At 40.2% G+C, this 20,574-nt stretch overlaps 1 protein-coding gene across 2 annotated transcripts in view; it reads left to right on the top strand.

Annotated features, from left to right (window-relative positions):
* Nucleotides 1-20,574, top strand: part of lmbr1 (limb development membrane protein 1) — a 251,981-nt gene that overhangs the window by 155,169 nt on the left and 76,238 nt on the right. For both annotated transcript variants that reach the window (XM_078537206.1, XM_078537213.1), the window contains exons 10-12: nt 2,866-2,952; nt 4,723-4,799; nt 7,263-7,340. In XM_078537206.1, coding sequence (XP_078393332.1) covers nt 2,866-2,952; nt 4,723-4,799; nt 7,263-7,340 — 242 coding nt within the window. The remainder of the gene's footprint in view (nt 1-2,865; nt 2,953-4,722; nt 4,800-7,262; nt 7,341-20,574) is intronic.

Raw genomic sequence — 20,574 nt, 5'->3', positions numbered from 1 at the left:
TTCTCCCACACATATTGAGCTATGCATCCAAATCTCTTATCCTATTTACCCTATGCCAATTTACTTGTGGCTCAGGTAATAATGCAGAGATTTTTACCTTCGTGGTTTTGCTTTTTAATTTAGCCCCTAGCTGCTCATACTCCCTCAGCAGAACCTCATTCTTAGTCCTACCTCTGTGGACAGTTGGATCCTTTTCCTCCCACTCCAAGTTCCTTTTCAACCTTGAGGAGATGTCCTTACTCCTGGCATCGGGCAGGCAACAAAGCTTTCAGGACTCAAGCTCTCAGCTGCAGAGAACACGTGTCCATCCCCCTGTCTATACTGTCCCCTACTTCAAATACATTCCCTTTTGCTCCTACCACTTGAATGGCCCCCTTCACCCTTTGCTATGGTCAGTTTGCTCATCCTCCCTGAAGTCCCTGCTCTCGTCCACACAAGCTGCAAATGCATCAAACCCGGTGGGCAATTGCAAAGGCTGAGTCTCCTTCATTGCTACGTCTGGATCCCCATTGCTGTCTCTCTTTCAATCACAACCCCCTGCCCCTGACCAAATCTGAAGCACCTAGCCTAAGAGGCGTGACTGCCTCCTGGAACAAAGTCCAGGCAACTTTCCCTCTCACTGATGTATCACACTGTCCGAAGCTCAGACTCCAGATTATCAACTCTGAACCAAACTTCAGTGAGTTGCAGACGCTTACTGCAGATGTGCTTGCTGCGGATTGCATGGATGTCCACCTGCTCCCACATGCTACAACTACGACATATCACTTGCCTTGTTATCTTTATTTTGTTTTTAGTTAACTAATTTGGTTTCAGGTTTAAAATATCACTCAGTGATTATCTGTAGTTACGTTATGGAGTTCAACTAGTTATGTTATAAATTTGATATAATACTTATGTCCCCAATATCTGCCTCAGTACAGCTTAAACCACTTACCCCGGTTTAAAAGGAAAAAAAAACTTAAAGCTCGCCAATCACCTACCAGCCCACCTAATTAATACTCCGGGTTTCAGCTCCCTTGCTGTGTTCAGCTCCCACTCTTGGACCACTCCTTTTTTGTAAAGGATCGGACAGCAACTCCTCCCTCACTGCACCAAATTCCCTCACTTACCAAATTCCCAGAGTTAAGCACTCATCCACCCTGTAGTCAAAGCTGCACCTTTATGCATCTGCTTAAGCTCTTGTATTAATACCGATTCCTCCATTTTAAATAAGAATTCTATGTCCTTGAGGGCAATACTTTTGGAACCATTGGAAAATGCATCCTTACAGTATGCGTATTGTCAAAGGTACTGCATGTTAGTGTACACAACCAGTTAAAAGCATTCTCTGCATTACCTAATGGCCCCAAAAAATGGCATGAGCATTTGGACCTGTTCTGGATCTAAGGAGCTTGAACGCAATATTTTGGAGAAGTTCAAAGCTGTCACGAAACTTATTTATGTTAGTTATATTTACTGATTAAAAGATGAGTTACACGGACAGCACTGAGTGTCACAAGATGTCTGTGTTAATATACGGTTGATTCATTGGATTTTAAAATAATGAAATGAGCAAGCCAATAGTGTCGTTGGGTGATATATATTTTACTTGGCTGCAATCATAATTCAGTTCACCAGTGCAGAGAATTATGGTATTTTATTTTCTTCAAATGGAGTGTGTTAATATTTTAGATAACTAGTCCAATTGCAAGTAATTTGACAAGTGTGAATTCTACTTTTCCTCGGACGAGACTTAACCCATATAGGCAAAATAGGACCCTTTGGATTGTAAGCTTTAGAATTCTGTTAAAGAAAAGGAATAGTTAAACTTAGGACAGTGACACCTGCAGCTTCTGCTAGTTGTGTATTCTGTGTAGATCACAGGATTCACCCTGTCAGGTCTCTGGTCTGGTCTCAGACCCACTTGGGAGATTAATGTAATTCATACTCCAGAGTCTCCAAAATCTGGCTAGCAACAAAACCTTAGAACTCCCCTCTTTAACCCCTGTATGACCATCACACCATGCCAGAGTCAGGTTATTGATGGTTTAATGATTGACTCTAGTTGTTGCTAGGTAAATTTAGTTGGCTTTCGCTTGTATCTTCCCTTCTGAGACCATCTGGCCTAACTACCTCAAACAGGAATATAATGGGGTTATATTTTGCACAAAATCTGATTTTGATTGTCTCATGGACCATATCAGGGTTACAGAAGTGATTTCCTTGCTTCTGCAGTGACTAATACAATGACTTATACAATGATTATACATTGTTACTCAAATGAAAATCTAGTTTTTCTAATATGATTATTTATTACATTGATTCATGGAGTATAACTCAGTCAAGCTTCATTACTTTTGCAATCATCTGTTTCATGACTTGGCCACGACTTGATATGGTATCTCGATTAACACGTGGTTAATACAGGAAAGAAAATGGCCTCTTCAGCCACATGTTAGTGTTAAAATGGCTTCCTTGACCTTGTTAGCTTTTATTGTATAAAATATGAATATATTACTATAATAAATATATTATAAAAATTGTCAAGTTGAACTAAAATCTAGCTATCCAAAATCTACCAGGGAAATTGTCAATTTTGAAGTAGTAGTATTTAATGATATGTAGGATGATTATGAACTGTTCAACATCTTTCTAAAAACTAGTAATAGATGAACAGGAGGCTGAATGGGCGAAGCTGCCATTTTTCGGGTAAGCCAGAATTATTTGAAGGGTAGGGCATGTCCTAATTTAAAATGGCAACAGTTGTCTTTCCATTGTTATCAGGAATTGAAGATCAAGTGATATTTAAGTGCGAAGATATGCTGAAATATAGAGAATAGGTATAATCGAAAAAAACTCACTTTTTTTCCTCTTCTCCTTTAGGTGCATATATGACATCCTATTTAAAATATAATTCTGAGCAACTTGAACAGGAATTGGATGGCGTAAGAAGCAAGAAATCAAAACTTGGTATTTTTTCACATTTTTCTCACAGAAGAAAAGAACAATCCTATCTTAAAAAGCAGTTGAGATAAAGAGAATAAACTGCAAAAGCTGAAAATCTGAACTAAAAACAGGAAAAGTTGGAGAAGCACAGCAGGCTAGTCAGTATCTGTGAAGAACAAACTATTTCAATTCTTGGCTTTTTTTACCCTCCTTCACAAATGAAAAATGATAAATAGGGTCGGAAAAGAGGAGGGGAAAGTATAAAACTGCATAGTCAAACAAGCACAGAGACAGGGAGAGTGGTAGTGAAGGGAAACCTGGAAATCTCAGAGATGCGGTGGGCCCTCAGAATTCAATGGCTGGATCACTATCATTTTTTTCTTCTGTTTCTATGTTTTACAGTAAAACAATAGTTTCATGGCAATCAAAATGGATTATGGGATACATAAACTAATATTTGGGCCATGGTTTACATGACATAGATGTTGGTTCTGAGCAACAAGAAATATTTTATTAGGTATGTCGATCTCGCTGATTTACAGTGCACTGTCAGATCATATATAACACAGGCCAGGTGCCAAGTTTCATCAAAATTTGCCTCGACAACATGCTAGCTCTCTGAACATTCAACCTGTAACTTTCCTGCAGATATTAATGAATGAGACAATGTAAGCTGTTTGCTTAAAATATTGTATACTATGAATTCCATCTTTAAACAACCAGTTGAATATTTCTGGGAATTTGGAGTTTTACTACAGGAGGGCTTGATTTAAGTACCTTGGAAACTTCTTAGATACTACATCTTCCTCAGGAATTATATCACATGTTTTGAGAATAGAAGTTTACTCACCTACACCCTTTTAGAGATTTGGTTCCTCTCTTGTATAATACTTTGGTAAGGGGGGCCTGGGAGCCTCAAATAGTTTGCTAAAGAACTCTGTGGCCTGAATCTTCTGGTCGGCGTATGGGGTTGGGCCCCGCACGCCAACGTGTAAAATGACGCGTGGTGACGTCGGGCATGCGTCCCGACGTCACTGCACATCATTGCAACCTTCAGTTCTTCGGGCGTGCACCAGAGTCAGCTGCGTGCCCGCCGAACTGTCAAAGGTCTGTTAAGGCCATTAATAATCTAATTAAGATGATTGCCTGGGCTGCTCGTGCAACCTTAAGGATGGCAGGCAGGTGAAGAGCCCAGGCAGCCTTCGCATTTTTCATGGAACCTCATCCACAGGCGAGATGAAGTTTCATGAAGGGTTTATAACTGTAATAAAATTTTTTATTAAAATTCATTAACATGTCCCAGCTCATGTGACACTGTCACATGAGGGGACATGTCTGAATAATTTTCTTAATTTTTTTATTTAAGTTTTCCAATCTCTCTCAGGCATCTCTGTGCCTCAGGGAGACTTCTGCGCTCTTTCGTGTGCGTGCAGGCCCCGACTCTCCCTCTTCTCCCTGCCCGCATAGGTAACACTGGGCGCTTCCAGGTGCGTGTCATGCTGAGCGGGCCTTAATTGGCCCGCCCACGTAAAATGACGGAGCGCAGCTGATCGCAGGCGGCGATTGGCTACACGCCCACTCCTGCCCAACGGGGAGAAAATTCTCCCCTATATTCCAAGTTGTAAAATAGTAATTGGTGAAGCAATGGGACTTCTACATTCCATATTAAATGTAGTAATTATCTCTAGTTGTAATTTTTTTTTACACAGTTTTATATACCTGAATTCAGTTTAAAACTTTGAGCAATGTAGCGTGAATAGCATTTTTATCTGTTTGGTGATTTCTTTTTGTAAGAGCGACGCAAGAAAGCTTCTGCATGGGAACGAAATTTGGTTTATCCTGTTGTCATGCTGATACTATTGTTGGGAACGGTAAGCTGCTTTTGTTGAACATTATTGCAGATAATGTAATTTTATTGCAGATAATGTAAAGTTATTTTTGAATGCAGATGTACATTATCAATAGTATAACTTTCAAACTTTCAGTCACATTTATTCCAAAGTAAGTGAAGAATAATGGTTATTTCCAACTTGGCATAAAACAAAGATGATGAGCACAGTGCATTGGTTTTTTTTACAAATCTGATAAGCAGATTTATTATCATGACTTTATAGCTTTAAAAGTTATTATTTTGATGGGAGTCAGGATTGCAGGTTGGATGAGAAACTAGGGTCACAGTTTCTCACATTTAGGACTTGCTATCGACATTAACTTAAATCTTTCAAAGCAAGTTGCTAGACCATCCTCTCTACAAACATGGTTTGTAGATATACAGAAATAACAGTAAAAAAACACTGGCATTTCTGAGGGTAAGTTTAAAAGTTTTAAGTGATGAACCTTCAAAATCTATTGATTGAATTTGTCCAGTAAGCAGCTGAGATATTCAAGGGCGGATCTGTTTGTCTATACCAAGTTATGTGGTCTCGGCGTTCAGTTCTGGGTGCCACAATTTTGGAAGGATGTGAAGGCTTTAGAGAGAGAGTGCAGTAAAGTTTCACCAAAATGGTTCCAGGGATGAGGAACTTCAGTTAAGTAAGAAGATTGGAGAAGTTGGGACTGTTTTCCTTGGAGAAGAAAGGATTGAGAAAAGATTTGAAAGATATTCAAAATTGTGAAGGATCTAAACAGAGTAGATAGGAAAAAACTGCTTCCACTGGTGGAAGGACCAAGAACCAGAGGGCACAAATTTAAGGTATAAGGCTACTGTAATTACCCTCAGCACCCCTGGGTCAGGAAGATTGGGCAGGGTCTGGTGACCCCAATCTGAAATGTATGTTTGTGGACAGTGACTAATGATTGGCAGGTTAGCTGTACAAATGATCGCAGAACGGTTACAGCACAGAAGGAGGTCATTGGCCTGTTGTGTCTGCTGGTTCTCCAAAGGAGCAATTCACCTAGTGCCACTTCCCTGCCTCCTCCCCACATCTTCCTTTTCAGATGATAATCCAATTTTGTCTTTAATGCGTTGATTGGCCCTGCTGCCACCACACTCTTAGGCAGTGCATTCCAGATCCTAACCATCCGCTGCATGAGAAAGTTCCTCCTAATGTTGCCATTGTTTCTTTGGCCAGTTACCATGAAACTTTGCTGTGCCCTCTCTAATGGCTTCACACCCTTCTTCCAAGATTGTGGCACCCAGAACTGAACGCCAGTTGAGGCTGAAACAGTATTCCATACAAGTTTAACATAACTTCCTTGCTTTTGTACTCTCTGCCCCTAGTAATAAAGCTTAGGATGCTGCATGCTATATTAACTGCTCTCTCCACCTGTCCTGCCACCTTCAATGACTTATGCACATAAACATCCAGGTCCTTCTGCACCTGCACCCCCTTTAGAATTGTATCTTTTATTTTATATTGCCTCTCCATGCTCTTCCTACCAAAATGGATCACTTCACACTTCTCTGCATTAAATTTCATCTGCCACTTGTTATTCCACCAACCTGTCTATGTTCTTTTGAAGTTCTACATTGTTCCCCTCACAGCTCGCAATACTTCCAAGTTTGTATCATCTGCAAAATTTGAATTTGTGCTCTGCGCACCAAGGGTTTAGGCCATTAATATATATCAAGAAGAGTAGGCGTCCTAATTCCAACCCCTGGGGATCTCCACTAATAAACCTTCATCTAGTCTTTGCACCTTTGTATCCTTCAGATTCAGTATCAGAAAATTTGTATTGTCCTTGTGTAACAAGTGCAAGTGGCCTGTCTGACCCTCAGTATGAAAAGCATTGGGCACCAATGAATAAAAGGGCAAAACGCAGATGTACAATTTGAAATTTCTTTAAAAAGCAGGAAGTTGAAGCAAAACTAATGTTTTTGGTAAAAAATCATTGTCAAAATTTCTACAAAGTAAACCTATCATTATAATTTACTACCATTAGCTGAACAAGCTAGCTTAATTTTATCCTCTTAATTTAGTATTTGTGAGAGGGTGGTTTAGATTAATTTAGAAAGCTGGATGTTGGCTATTCTTATGGCATTCCTGGGTTCAATATTGTAAAAGATGGAAAATGTCAATAATAAAATGAATCTTTATTTTATATTCAGCCTTGTTACTTGGATTATTGCATGATGAAAAAGAATTAATATTGCAAAACGTTTTACAACTCCGTGTAAAATTAAAGCTGCATCACATTTCACTGTAGTGAAGTGTTATTTATGAGAAGTTTGAATTTATAAATTTAGAATTCATCACATTTTATTGGCAAAATTAAATTTTACTTAATCACTATATGAACATTATTAGTATGCATTCTATGTTTGGTAGAGGGAAGAAATCACTAAATATCAATATTTTTAACAGACTTTCTAATAATTAAATCATGTCTTACAGACAATCTCCGTCTTCTTGGTTGCTTTCAATATACTGGCCCTGTTGGTTGACGAAACTGCAATGCCAAAAGGATCACAGGTATTGACCAGCTGCTCTTCTGCTTTAATGGTTGTCCTCTTGAAATTCATGAAGTTGGACATTATACAGATATTTTTCTTAACTGCAACTTTTGCTTTAGCTTTTGTCTTCTACTATTTTCAAGCTTGCAACATGCTGTTGTTTGGCCTTTCAACTAGCTGCTTATCAAAATTAAATCCAGGACTTGAAACAAAGTGTGAAATGTGAATACTTTTTGTTTATTATTCATTATATGGTTCACTTATACAGCAATATGTTCAGACTGATTTTCATGCAGTTTCAAACAGTAACTTAATGCAAACCCTATAGCAGCCAGCAGGGAGAACTCTTAATACATTGAAACGGTTTGAGGAAGCTCACTTGGCTTAGTTTCAAAGTCAGTGATCAGATCAACAACAGTGACGTTCCATACTGGTTTTAAATATCTGATGCATTTGAATTTATTGTTATTCGTTATTTGAAATTGTTATTTTCTAAAATTAAAGTTTTCATTGTCTGCAAAGAGTTCCCATTTATATCCGCAATTTGTACCAAAAAGGAAGAAATATCTTTTGCTAATGAAATAAGGAACTTGCATTTATATACTGCCTTTCACGACCTCAAAATGTCCCAAAAAGCTTTACAGCCAATGAAGTACTGTTACAATGTAGCAAATCTAAGACACCTGCATCTAGAAAATAGCAGAGGAGATTGTACCCCAGATTTCTTCAACAGCACTTCCCAAACTCTCAATCTCTACCATTTAAAAGGCACCACAAGAGCGGTAGACATCACCACCACCTCTGAGCTTCCCTCCAAGCCACACATTTTTCTGACTTGGTAAAGTATTTACATCATTTTGTCGCTGGGTTAAAATCCTGCAACTTCCTACTGAACATCACTGTGCTAAGTACCTCACTTAAGGTTGTAGCTCACAACCAACTTCTTGAGGGCAGTTAGGACGGGCAGCAATGCTGGCCTTACTAGTGATGCCCACTTCCCGTGAATTAATAGATTTTTTTTTAAAAAAATGTTCAACTTGTACAACGTCCAAACTTGAACCACAGAATCATGTATAGTTCTTAGCAGTCCATTATCAGATCTTTAAAATAACAATAGAAAAGCTGCATCATAAATTCACTGGGATGTTACCAAAGGTGAGGGCTTTGACATAATTTTGTTGTTTTTCTACTTTAAACTGATCTGGTAGTGTTGAAGAGAAGAGTACTGTTACATGTCCACCTATCATTATATATCTTGCACATGACAGATATTCCTTCTGGTAATAACACAATGTCAATATTTACTATTTTTAAAAAGAATTAGGATTTGAAAGCAAACAACATCTCATATAACTATTTTGCATTTAAAATACCTCACCAGTGAGATGGAGATAAAAAAAAAATAAACATCTCAAAATCAAATCACTGCACACCAAATTTACCGTTTTCAAAAATCTCTTGAAATTATAAGTCGTTGCTGTCAGGTTTGAGATACAGCCTCCATTACTGCTAACAGAAATTAAGAACCTGCCAATGGAATAAAGCCTAACTTCAGCCTGGGTGCAAATTTCTAACCCAAACAAATTGCAGTGCACCTTACTCAATCTGTCTTGCCCTGTTTCCCGCTCATGCTAACCTGTCCTAGTTCAGCCTAGCTTCATCTAGCCCATTTACAGCTTGCAGGCCTACCCTACCAGCAGTCCTTTTCTTGTCTCGTCATGGCCACTGTAAAGCTGGCTTCCATGTCAACTGTGCTCATAGTTTTGTTGAAGAGTCATATGGACTCGAAACGTTAACTGTGTTCCTCTCCGCAGATGCTGCCAGACCTGCTGAGTTTTTCCAGGTATTTTTATTTTTATTTTTGTTTTGGATTTCCAGCATCCGCAGTTTTTTGCTTTTATCTCATAGTTTTATTTGCTGACTGCCTACTGTAAAAGTGTCTTTAGCATATAAAACTGGCTTTAACCTGGCATTGTGCCCTGAAACTGTAGAACATGGTTACGGAATTGCGGGGGAAAGGGGAGGATGACAATCGAGGCTGACACAAAAAAGGCCAATTGGGTGAGTAATTCTCAGCCCACCTCCCCATTTCCTCATTTTGTTCCCTGTCCCCTTTTCAATGACCAGCAGTACACAGGATCACCATCCCATGTTATAATACTTTTGGATCACAACACCCCAGGCCCATATCAGTGTACCAGACCTTGGAACTCCTTGTGTTCACAAATACGCCCGGGAGTAGGTCCTTTTCACTGCTACCAGACACTGCGTTCACAACTTACCCTGGCTACTGGAGAAATTGCTGCTCATGCTCATTATTGGGTCTTGCTATGACATCATTGAGCCTCCAATTGTGATGTAGTGTAGAACAAGTCAATTTCAAGAAACCAAACATTAAATTGTTAATTTTTTTTTGAGTCAAAAAATTCAAAGTTATCCAATCTGTGTTATTTTACAAAAGGGGAAAATTGTACACTGAATTTCATACAGATGTACATTCCCAATAGACCATATACATCGAAATACGAATATTGGCCCTTGAGCCATTCAATTAGATATTCAACAGCGGTATATCGAGCATAGTTCTAATAACCTAATTATGGAAAATGTGACATGCCAGCAATGAAATTGATTCTCAGTTTCAGGAATTTATGTTTTGAGGACAGGAGTAATTGGGCATGTTTTTCTTGGAAAAGGAGAGTCGGAAAATTGATGAAAGCAATTGACATAGGCAAATTGTTCAGTATGGTGAAGTTTTCAGTTCATGGGGAGAGAAACTAAAAATTCCAAATTTAGGAATAGGGGGAAATAACATGGGATATTTTCACCCAAAGGGTAGCAGAGCTATTGAATAGGCTGCTTGGGTGCAACATTAAAAGAGGCAGTTGGAAAAAAATATTTCAGCCCGGATTTTATGGTCAGCATTGAAGCGACAGCTGACCTTAAAAAAAAAGAGGCTGTCAAAGATCTAGCAATCTCTATGCTGTAGATTCCATTTCCCAACATCAACTTGAATCTAGCAGCCAGTTAAGGGGGTCTCCAGGTATCCAGCAACAGTAATACAAACTAGGGACAGGAGTAGGCTGCTCGGCCCTTTGAGCCTGCTACAGCAGTCAATAAGATCTTGGCTGCTCTGATTGTAACCTCAACTCCACATTCCTGCCTACATCCAATAACCTTTCACCCCCTTGCTTATCGAGAATCTATCTAGCTCTGCCTTAAAAAATATTCAAAGACTCTGCTTCCACCACCTTTTGAGGAAGAGAGTTCCAAAGACTCAAAACCCTCAGAGAAAAAAATTCTCCTCATCTCTGTCCTAAATGGGTGATCCTTTATTTTCAAAAAGTGGCCCCTAGTACTAGATTCTCCCACAAGAGGAAACATCCACTGCACATCGACCCTGTCAAGACCCCTCAGGATCTTACATATTTCAATCAAGTCACCTCTTACCCTTCTAAACTCCAACGGATACGAGCCTAGCCTGTCCAGCCTTTCCTCATAAGACAACCTGCCCATTCCAGGCATTAGTCTTGTAGACTTCTTCTGATCTTCCAACGCATTTACACCCTTCCTTAAATAAGGAGACCAATACTGTACACAGTACTCCAAATGTGGTCTCACTAATTCCATGTACAACTGAAGCATAACCTCCGCACTTAAGTATTCAGTTCCCCTCACAATAAATGACAACATTCTATTAGCTTTCCTAATTACTTGCAGTACCTGCATACTAGCCTTTTGTGATTCATGAACTAGGACACCTAGATCCCTCTGCATCTCAGAGCTCTGCAATCTCTCACCATTTAGATAATATTCTTTATTTTTCCTGCGAAATTGAACGATTTCACACTTAACCACATTATATTACATTTGCCAGATCTTTGCCCACTCACTTAACCTATCTATATCCCTTTGTAGCCTCCTTGTGTCCTCTTCACATCTTGCTATACTACCTATCTTAATGTCATCAGCAAATTTAGCAACCATACCTTCGGTCCCTTCTTCCAAGTCATTTATATAAATTGTACAAAGTTGAGGCCCCATCCCTGATCCCTGTGACACAGTACTCATTACATCTTGCCGACCAAAAAAAAGACCCATTTGTGTATACCCTCTGTTTCCTGTTAGCTAGCCAATCTTCTATCCATGCCACTATGTTACTCCCCTACCCCATGAGCTTTTATTTTTCACAATAACCTTTGTTGTTGCACCTTGTCGAATGCCGTCCATCCACAGGTTCCCCTTTGTCCACTGCATATGTTAGTTCTTCAAAGAACTCCAATAAACTGGTTAAATATGATTTCCCTCTCACAAAACCATGTTGACTCTGCCTGATTACCCTGAATTTTTCCATGTGCCGTGCTATATTGTCTTTAATAATAGCCTATAATATTTTCTCTAAAAAAGATGTTAAGTTAACTGGCCTGTAGTTTCCTACTTTCTGTCTCCCTCCCGTTTTGAATAAAGGAGTTACATTTGCTGTTTTCCAATCTAATGGAACCTTGCCTGAATCTAGGGAGTTTTCGAAAATTAGAACCAATGCATCAACCACCTCACCAGCCACTTCTTTTAAGACCCTACAATGAAGTCCATCTGGACTCGCGAACTTGTCAGTCTGCAGCTCCAACAGTTTTCTCAGTTTCATATCCATGGTGAATGTAATTTTCCCTTCAATTTGAATATTGCTGAAAAAAGAGACATGTCGAAGTTTTTCATCTTTCACTCATCAGGACACTTTGCAATAATATCGATGTAAGAGGAAAACAACAATTTATACTTGGTCCAACCATCTTCAGCTGCTTTATCAATGACCTTCCTTCCATCATAAGGTCAGAAGTGGGGATGTTCGCTGCTGATTGCACAATGTTCAGCACCATTCACGACTCTTCAGATACTGAAGTAGTCCATGTCCAAATGCAGCAAGACCTGGACAATATCTAGGCTTGTTCTGACAAGTAGCAAGTAACATGCATGCCACCCAAGTGCAAGGCAATGAATGTTTCCAACAAGAGAGAATCTAATGATCGCCCGTTGAAATTCAATAGCATTACGATATCAACATCTTGGGGGGTTACCATTGACCAGAAACTGAACTGGACTAGCCATATAAATACCTTGGCTACAAGAGCAGGTCAGACGCTAGGAATCCTGCAACAAGTAACTCACCACCTGACTCCCTAAAGCCTGTCCATCATCTACAAGGCAACAGTCAGGAGTGTGATGGAACACTTGCCTGGGTGAATGCAGCTCCAAGAACACTGAGGAAGCTTGTCACTATACAAGACAAAGTATCCTGCTTAATTGGCACCCTATCAACATACATTCACACCCTGCACCACCAATGCACAGTGGCAGCAGGGGGTACCATCTACAAGATGCACTGCAAGAACTCACCAATGCTCCTTAGGCAGCTCCTTCCAAATCCATGAGCGCTTCCATCTAGAAGGACAAGGGCAGCAGATACATGGGAATACCACCACCTAGAAATTCCCCTGCAAGTTGTACACCATCCTAACTTGGAAATATATCGCTGTTCCTTCACTGTCGCTGGGTCAAAATCCTGGAACCCCCTCCCTAACAGCACTGTGGGTGCCTACACTACATCGACTGCAGTGGTTCAAGAACGCCACCTTCTCCAGGGCAATTAGGGATGGGCAATAAATGCTGGCCTAACCAGCGATGTCCGCATCCCATGAATGAATTTTTAAAAACTGAGAAGAGAGTGCTGAGTGGCTGGCAAGTGGACTCTGGTTGGTAGAGGCATTACCATGGGGAATGCACCAATTGATGGTGACTGGCTATTAACTGCCAAGTATTGTTTGAAATTTAAACCAGGCAGCTTGACCCTGATTGGTCACGGCATCGCCCTGAGGAAAGAGTCAGCGAATGGCTGTCACTTATTTTGTTTAGCTGAAACAGGCGCAATGTGTGTACATGTTCTTTCTGTCTGCAAAGAACAGGGCCCTGTGTATTAATATATGTAGCTTCCAATACACGCAAATGCACCAAACAGCGAGTTTGACTTTGATAATCTTAAATTGGTTGTCAGTGTAATTCTTAGCACACTGAGGGTTATTTAGCAAATGTTGTCCAATTGCAGAATTACATTTAATGTTGGACACTGTTTTGAATTTGGCAAGCACGGGTTGGTTGGGTACAGACTGCTGTTGAGACCAATCTTATAGCGGGTGGAACTGTAAGAATCCCAATACATACATTGACCAGTGAATGTACGCCTGTGGTGGAGAACCCCTTGGAAGATTTCTCAACAGATATGTCAAGGAAGGGGAATTAATTTGACTGCTCCATTTCAAATTTGAGCGCAGCATGGAGCCCATTAAGACATTACATGCAGCTGCGGATTTAAATATAGTGAACGTATCATTTACGTATCGGAAATTTGTGAGTAGCAGGAAGTTAGGTGTCATTCCATCAAAGGCAATTTTTCATGGAACCCAACACAGATGTTTACGAGAGCTGGGCCTAGAGGGGATCCCATGACAACACCATCTATTTGGGCATAGATGGTGTCGTTAAAACTGAACTCAACAGAGCGAGTTTCCGTGTTCATAAATTCAATGAACACAGATTCACACAATGGTGGCAGGTCTAGACTGCCATGATATAGTGCTGCAGTGCAAATATTGATGACTTCCTTAAGTGGAACATTGGTGAATAGATTAACAATGTCAAATGAGCACATGGACACAGCATTGCTATCGATATGCAAGTCCTGTGTGACCTTCGCAAGTGTGAAGGAGGCCTTCACCGTGTATGTGGAAAACCTGCTCAGAACTGCTTGTAACAATTCACCTAACCATTTGGCCAATTCAAGTTGTGCAGAACTGGTCATAGATAGGCTGCAAAGCGACATCACTTTTGTGTGCCTTGGGCAGCCCATATATATGCAGACACAGTGAGCCATGATGACAAACCCTGTAATATATATATTACATTTTCTCACCATGCAAGTTTGATGCTGAAATAGGGCACATCAAAGGTATCCTGCAGGATAATGGTTACCCTGAACCGATCATTTCACGCTATATATCACGCAAACTCATGAACGGACCTAATACCGTCGCTTTTGGCCTTGAAAAGTGCCCATTGTACCTCAGATTACCTTGGGAGGGCAAGGTATCTCAAAATATTGAGCAACAGGTGAAGGTAGCTATTTCAAGCAGCTACTATGCGGTTGCAACATGAGTGTTATTCGTTACTAACGGGATGCTGCTGTCAAGCCAAAAAGACGTCCTGCCTGTCTCATAAATGAGTAATGTATTGTATGAATTTCAGTGCCAGTGTGATGCTAGGTATAGAGGCTGTACATAGACTGGTGGGTGATATCAAACAGCATGACCCAGCTGCTGTTTACGACAAGCAAGGTACAAACCGTACCGAACTAGCCCATGCTTACAAAATTCAAAACACAGTATCCAGCATTAGATGTGAATGGACAACATTTGCTAAATAACCTCAGTGTGCTAAGAATTATGCTGACAACCAATTTAAGATTGTCAGTTGGGCTTGTAGTTTGGCTCATTTGCACGTCCTGGAAGCTACACATATTAATACAAAGGGCCCTGTTTTTTGCAGACAGAAAGAACATGTACACTCATTGCACCTGTTTCAGCTGAACAAAATAAGTGACAGCCATTTGCTGACTCCTTGCCCAGGGCAATGTTTTGACCAACCAGTGTCAAGCTACCTGGTTTAAATGTCAAACAATGCTAGGCAGTTAACTGTCATTCACCATCAAATGGTGCATTCTCCATGGCAATGCCTCTACCAACCAATCAGCGCACTCTTCTCATACAGTATAAATTGTTTTTCCCTTATGTTGGTATTCCTGTGAAGTGTCCTGATGAGTACAAGATGAAAAGGTTTGACATATGTCTTTTTCAGCAATATTCAAGTTCCCTTCCATTTCCTGCTTCACAGCTATTTTTGGGATGCTACTCATATCCTTAGTGAAGATCAATGTAAAATACCAGTTCAATTAGTCTGCCAATTCCTTATTTTCTATTATTAATTCCACACACTCACTTTCTATAGAACCAATGCTCATTTTGTTAACTCATATCCTTTTTAAATATCTATAAAAACTCTTACTATCTGTTTTTATATTTCTGGCTAGCTTTCTCTGATTTTTCCCTCCTCATCAATCTTTTGGTCATTCTTTGCTGTTGTTTATATTCTGTCCAATCTTCTGACCTGCCATCCATCTTTGCACTATTATGTTTTTTCTTTAAGTTTGATACTATCTTTAACTTTTAGTTAACCGCAGATGGTGGGTTGTCCCCCTGGAATTTTTCTTTCAGGTTGGAATATATCCTGTGTATTCTGAAATATCCTTTTAAATGCCTGCCACTGCCTCTCTATTGACCTATCCCTTAACCTAATTTACCAGTTCACTTTAGCAAGTTGTGCTTTCTTGCTCTCTTAATTGCCCTTATTTAAGTTTAAAACACTAGTCTTTTACCCAATCATCTCTCCCTCAAACTGAATGTAAAATTCAGTCATATAATGATAATTAATTAGGTAATTAATTAATCCTGTCTCATTGCACAATACCAGGTCTAGTATAGCCTGCTCTTTGGTTGATGCTAGAATGTGCTGTTCTAAGAAACTATCCCAAAAACAATTCCCAGAAATATTCTATGAATTCGTCACCTTTGCCCATCTGACTTTCCCAGTCTATATGTAGATTAAATCCCACATGATGGTTGCTGTACCTTTCTGACAAGCTCCCATTATTTCTTCCTTTATACCTGTCCTATTGTATGGTTACTGTTAGGGGGCCTGTATACCACTTCCACAAGTGACCTCTTGCCTTTATCATTTCCCATCTCTACCCAAACCATTTCTACATCCTGGTTTCCTGAACTTAGGTCATTGTTGCCTTTTGTGCTAACACCATCATGAATTAACAGAGCCAACCCTCCACCTTTTCTTAGCTTCTTGTCCTTCCTAAATGTTATGTACCCTTCGATAATAGGGGACCCAGCACAGATCCCTGTGGTATGCCACTGGACACGGGCTTCCAGTCACTAAAGCAGCCTTCTGTCATCACCCTCTGCCTCCTACAACTAAACCAATTTTGAATCCACCTTTTCAAATTACCCTGTATCCCATGTGCATTTGCCTTCTTTATAAGTCTCCCACGTGGGAACTTGTCAAAGGCTTTGCTGAAATCCATATAAACTACATCAACTGCACTAACCTCATCTACACACCTGGTCAGCTCCTCAAAAAATTCAATCAAATTTGTCAAGCATGACCTCCCTCTGACAAAGCCATGCTGACTATCCTTGATCAAGTGGAGATAGATTCTCTCCTTCAGAATTTTCTCCAATAGTTTCCCTGCCACTGATGTGAGACTCACTGGTCTGTAGTTCCGTGGCTTATCTCTACAACCCTTCCTAAATAGCGAACCACATTAGCTGTTCTCCAGTCCTCTGGCACTTCCCCCGTGGCCAGAGAGGAATTAAAAATTTGGGTCAGAGCCCCTGCATTCTTCCCCCTTACCTCCTTCAGCAGTCTGGGACACAAATCATCCGGACCTGGAGATTTGTCTACTTTTAAGCTTGCCAATACCTCCAATGGCTTGTCACTCCCTATATCAATTTGCTCAAGAACCTCACAGTCTCTCTCCCCGAGTTCGATACCTTCATCCTCATTCTCTTGGGTGAAAACGGATGAGAAGTATTCGGTCAATATTTAGTTGTGTCCTTTTGTTGTTTTTGTAACCTCTAGCGTTATCTGCTGATTTACTCTTAGATTTGTGCTCCCTGTACTCTCTGTCCCTTCCTGTCATGGTCTGTTTATCATTTCCCACATGAATACCTTTCTCGCTTGCCTTTTGTCTACTCTGTGGTTTATCATATCTTCCCAAATTTTGATCCCTAACCCCCGCTATTTAGTTTAAAAGCCTTTCTACTTCCCAAATGACACAGCTTGCTAGAACACCAGTCCCAGCACAGTTCAGGTGTAGACATCCTAATGGTGCAGCTCCCACTTTCCCCAGTACTGGTGCCAGTGCTTCACGAACCAGAACCCAATTCTCCCACACCAGTCTTTGAGCCACATATTTATCTCTGTATTTTTATGTACCCTATGCCAATTTTCACGTGGCTCAGGTAATAATCCAGAGATGATTATCTTTGAAGTTCTGCTTTTTATTTATGCCTAGCTCCTCATACTCCCCAGGGAGAACTGCATTCCTAGTTCTACCTATGTCATTGGCACCTACATGAACCATGACAACTGGATCCTGCCCCTCCCACTGCAAGTTCCTCTCCAGCCTGAGCAGATGTCCCAAGTCCTGGCACCAGGCAGGCAACACAGCCTCTGGACTCTCGCTTTTTGCTGCAGAGAACAGTGTCAATCCCCCTCACTATACTATCCCCTACTACCACGACATTGCAATTTGCTCCCCCCACTTGAATGGTTTCCTGTACCACGGTGCCATGGTCAGTTTGCTCATCCAGCCTGCAGCCCCCACTCTCATCCAAACAAACTGAAAAAACCTCAGACCAATTGGACAATTGCAAAGGCTAAGGCTGCTGCACTCCTGCCCTCTGGGTCCCCTTACCTGCCTCACTCGCAGTCACTGTCCCTGACTGCTGACCAAATCAGAAGACCCTATCAAGCAGGGTAAATAGCCAACCACGTTAAAGTATTCCCACAGACTACAAACCAGGTAGTAAAATACAACTGAATTTTTCACTTTTATTTAAAATTTTACACAGAGCAAAATACACATGGTAGATGCTGAAATGCAAGCAAACTTTAAAAAAATTCTCATAATGGAGAAACTTGACATTCCATTAATATAAGATTAGTTTCTTAGTGCCTGTGAGGCTGTTCAGCAGTAATTATAAACTTAACACATCAGTAAAAACCTAGTTATACCTCATTCAACAAAGTGTAACCTTTTGAAGGGTTTTGCAATATGACTAATAATGTAAAAGGGCAAGTTCTCATCAATTCAGTGATTTTTACTTGATTGCAGTTTGACGGTACTTCAACACACGTATAGGGAAATGTAAAATTGCTGACAGCAGTTTCTGGTTTTTAGCGTTTAACTGCACATGTGTAGACTCCAGAAATTAACGGTCGGTTTCAGAGGAGCAATGAGGCTAAATACTGACATCCCTACTACAAAATCCAGCTTGTTATGCAATGCCCCCTTTTTGTTTCCTCTGTTGTAGGCAACTTGTTCATTTCAATGTACGTTTTCTTTTAAGTTATTTTGGCCAAATGTCCACACACATCTTCTTCAATGGAATAACTTCTGAGCAGCCTGCATGATACCTTCCAAGTTGCTGCACATCCATGCACTTTAGAGGGAGCATTGCCATTATGTATGAAAATGGGGCAAGCTTTTAACCTTTGCCTGTTTTTGACACACAATTTTCATCAAATGATTGAAAGCTAGCAGTTAGTTTCAAGTGTAACTTCTGTGGATGTTTATATGACGGAAATGAGTTTACATTTAAGATCATTTTTAAGTATCTTGATGACGCAAACAATATTGTTTATCATTAATTGAGGAATTAAGATTATCTTTTTTGCCTGATCTGAACAGAGTAAATGAAGGCCGATGTGGAAGATATCAAGTGAGCAAGGACATGGGCTGAATTTTGCCATCAGCGAGCAGGGGGCGGGGCCCGCTCGCCGACCCGCAAAATGACGCAGGATGACGTCAGGGGTTCCCCCCAATGTCATCCCGCCCCATTTAAATTTTCAGGAAGGCGGGGGCACAGCCAGATCAGCTGTGCACCCACCGACCTGTCAATGGCCAATTGAAGCCATTGACAGGATAATTAAAACAATTAAAGGACCTGCCCATCCAACCTTAAGGTTGGCGGGCAAGCCAGGAGCCCCAGCGGCTAATAGATAAAACATGAAACCTCATCCACCGGCAGGATGAGGTTTCATGTAGGGATTTAAAAAGTTGAATAAAGTTTTAATGAAATTTATTAACATGTCCCATCCCGGGGATGTGTTAAGGATTTTTTTTTTCCCTTCTATTTTTAATGTTTATACAGCTGTCAGCGATCTCCCTGAGGCAGCACTTAGTCTCAGGGAGAGGTGCGCTCTTTCGCGCACACTCTCGCATTTGGGGAATCCCCATCTCCCTCACCCCCACCCGCACAGGAAGCGCATAGCGCTTCCCACTGAGCGTCACGCTGGGTGGGCCTTAATTGGCCCGCTCACTTAAAATGGCAGGGGGGCCCATTTCTCCAGCAGGGATTGGCTCCCCGCCCACCGGAGATTGGGTCGGGCCCGTCCGCCCGGTAGGCAGAAAATTTTGCCCCATATTTTGATGGTATTGGGATGAATTGAGCTTCTCATTCTATTAAGTTTTTTTTTGCAGATTTTTTTCTAAATACATTAGTAATGGCAGGAAAAGAACTACTTAGAAAGCTGTTTGATTTTAATCTTTTGTTAATTAAGGTGGTAAGGCCTAAAGATCAATGCCAAATTTGAAAGATCACGCTTAATTTTGTAATCTTTGTTTTGGTCTTGTTCATCATGATCTCTTATCTCCTATGATTCAAAGATTGATTTAGATGAGAGGCACCATTCAGCTCATATCAATTTAAGTTATTGATCTACAGTAAAGAAAAACTATTCCAACACATCACACGATTCTGTGTGGGTGAATTATATATTGTTCTGTTTGGTTTTGTTACAATTTTATAGAAAGTCAAGGTCAGCATCCAGTCTGTCATTTGCAAATTTCAGAAACATGGCTCATTATACAGGTCTTGTCTGGAAGTTTGAACTGAACAAAATGATACTTGTATTTAACTTAAAAGTCTTGCTGAAACAAAAACATTAACTTTTTATTTTAAAACCTTCTGAAATGTTCACTGAATGTTTCTTTACAAAAAAAAAGAAAATCCTCCTTTCAAAATTTACAGTTATGTTAAATAGAATTATAATGGTGAAATTCTTTAGAACTTGAAGTTACTCTAACATTTTCATTTTTACCAAAGTATATACATATTCAAAATACACGCCAAACAGATTCAAAAACACATGAGGTGCTAAGAGATTAAGATACACTAAAGCATTAAACACTTTGGTGCTTGTTCCATGTTAAATTTTTACCTGATGCTTATATAAAACTGTAGATTCTGCTCATTCTTGCATTGGAATTTTAATATGATTCATCATTTTATACAAAGAACATTGATTTTATCCAGACCAGCTTTTTCTGTTTTGTCAGATGTTTTTTTTTT

The sequence above is a fragment of the Cetorhinus maximus genome, chromosome 3, assembly GCF_964194155.1.
Source record: "Cetorhinus maximus chromosome 3, sCetMax3.hap1.1, whole genome shotgun sequence".
NCBI classification, from domain to species: domain Eukaryota; kingdom Metazoa; phylum Chordata; class Chondrichthyes; order Lamniformes; family Cetorhinidae; genus Cetorhinus; species Cetorhinus maximus.
This window is presented reverse-complemented; position numbering and strand designations above follow the sequence as displayed.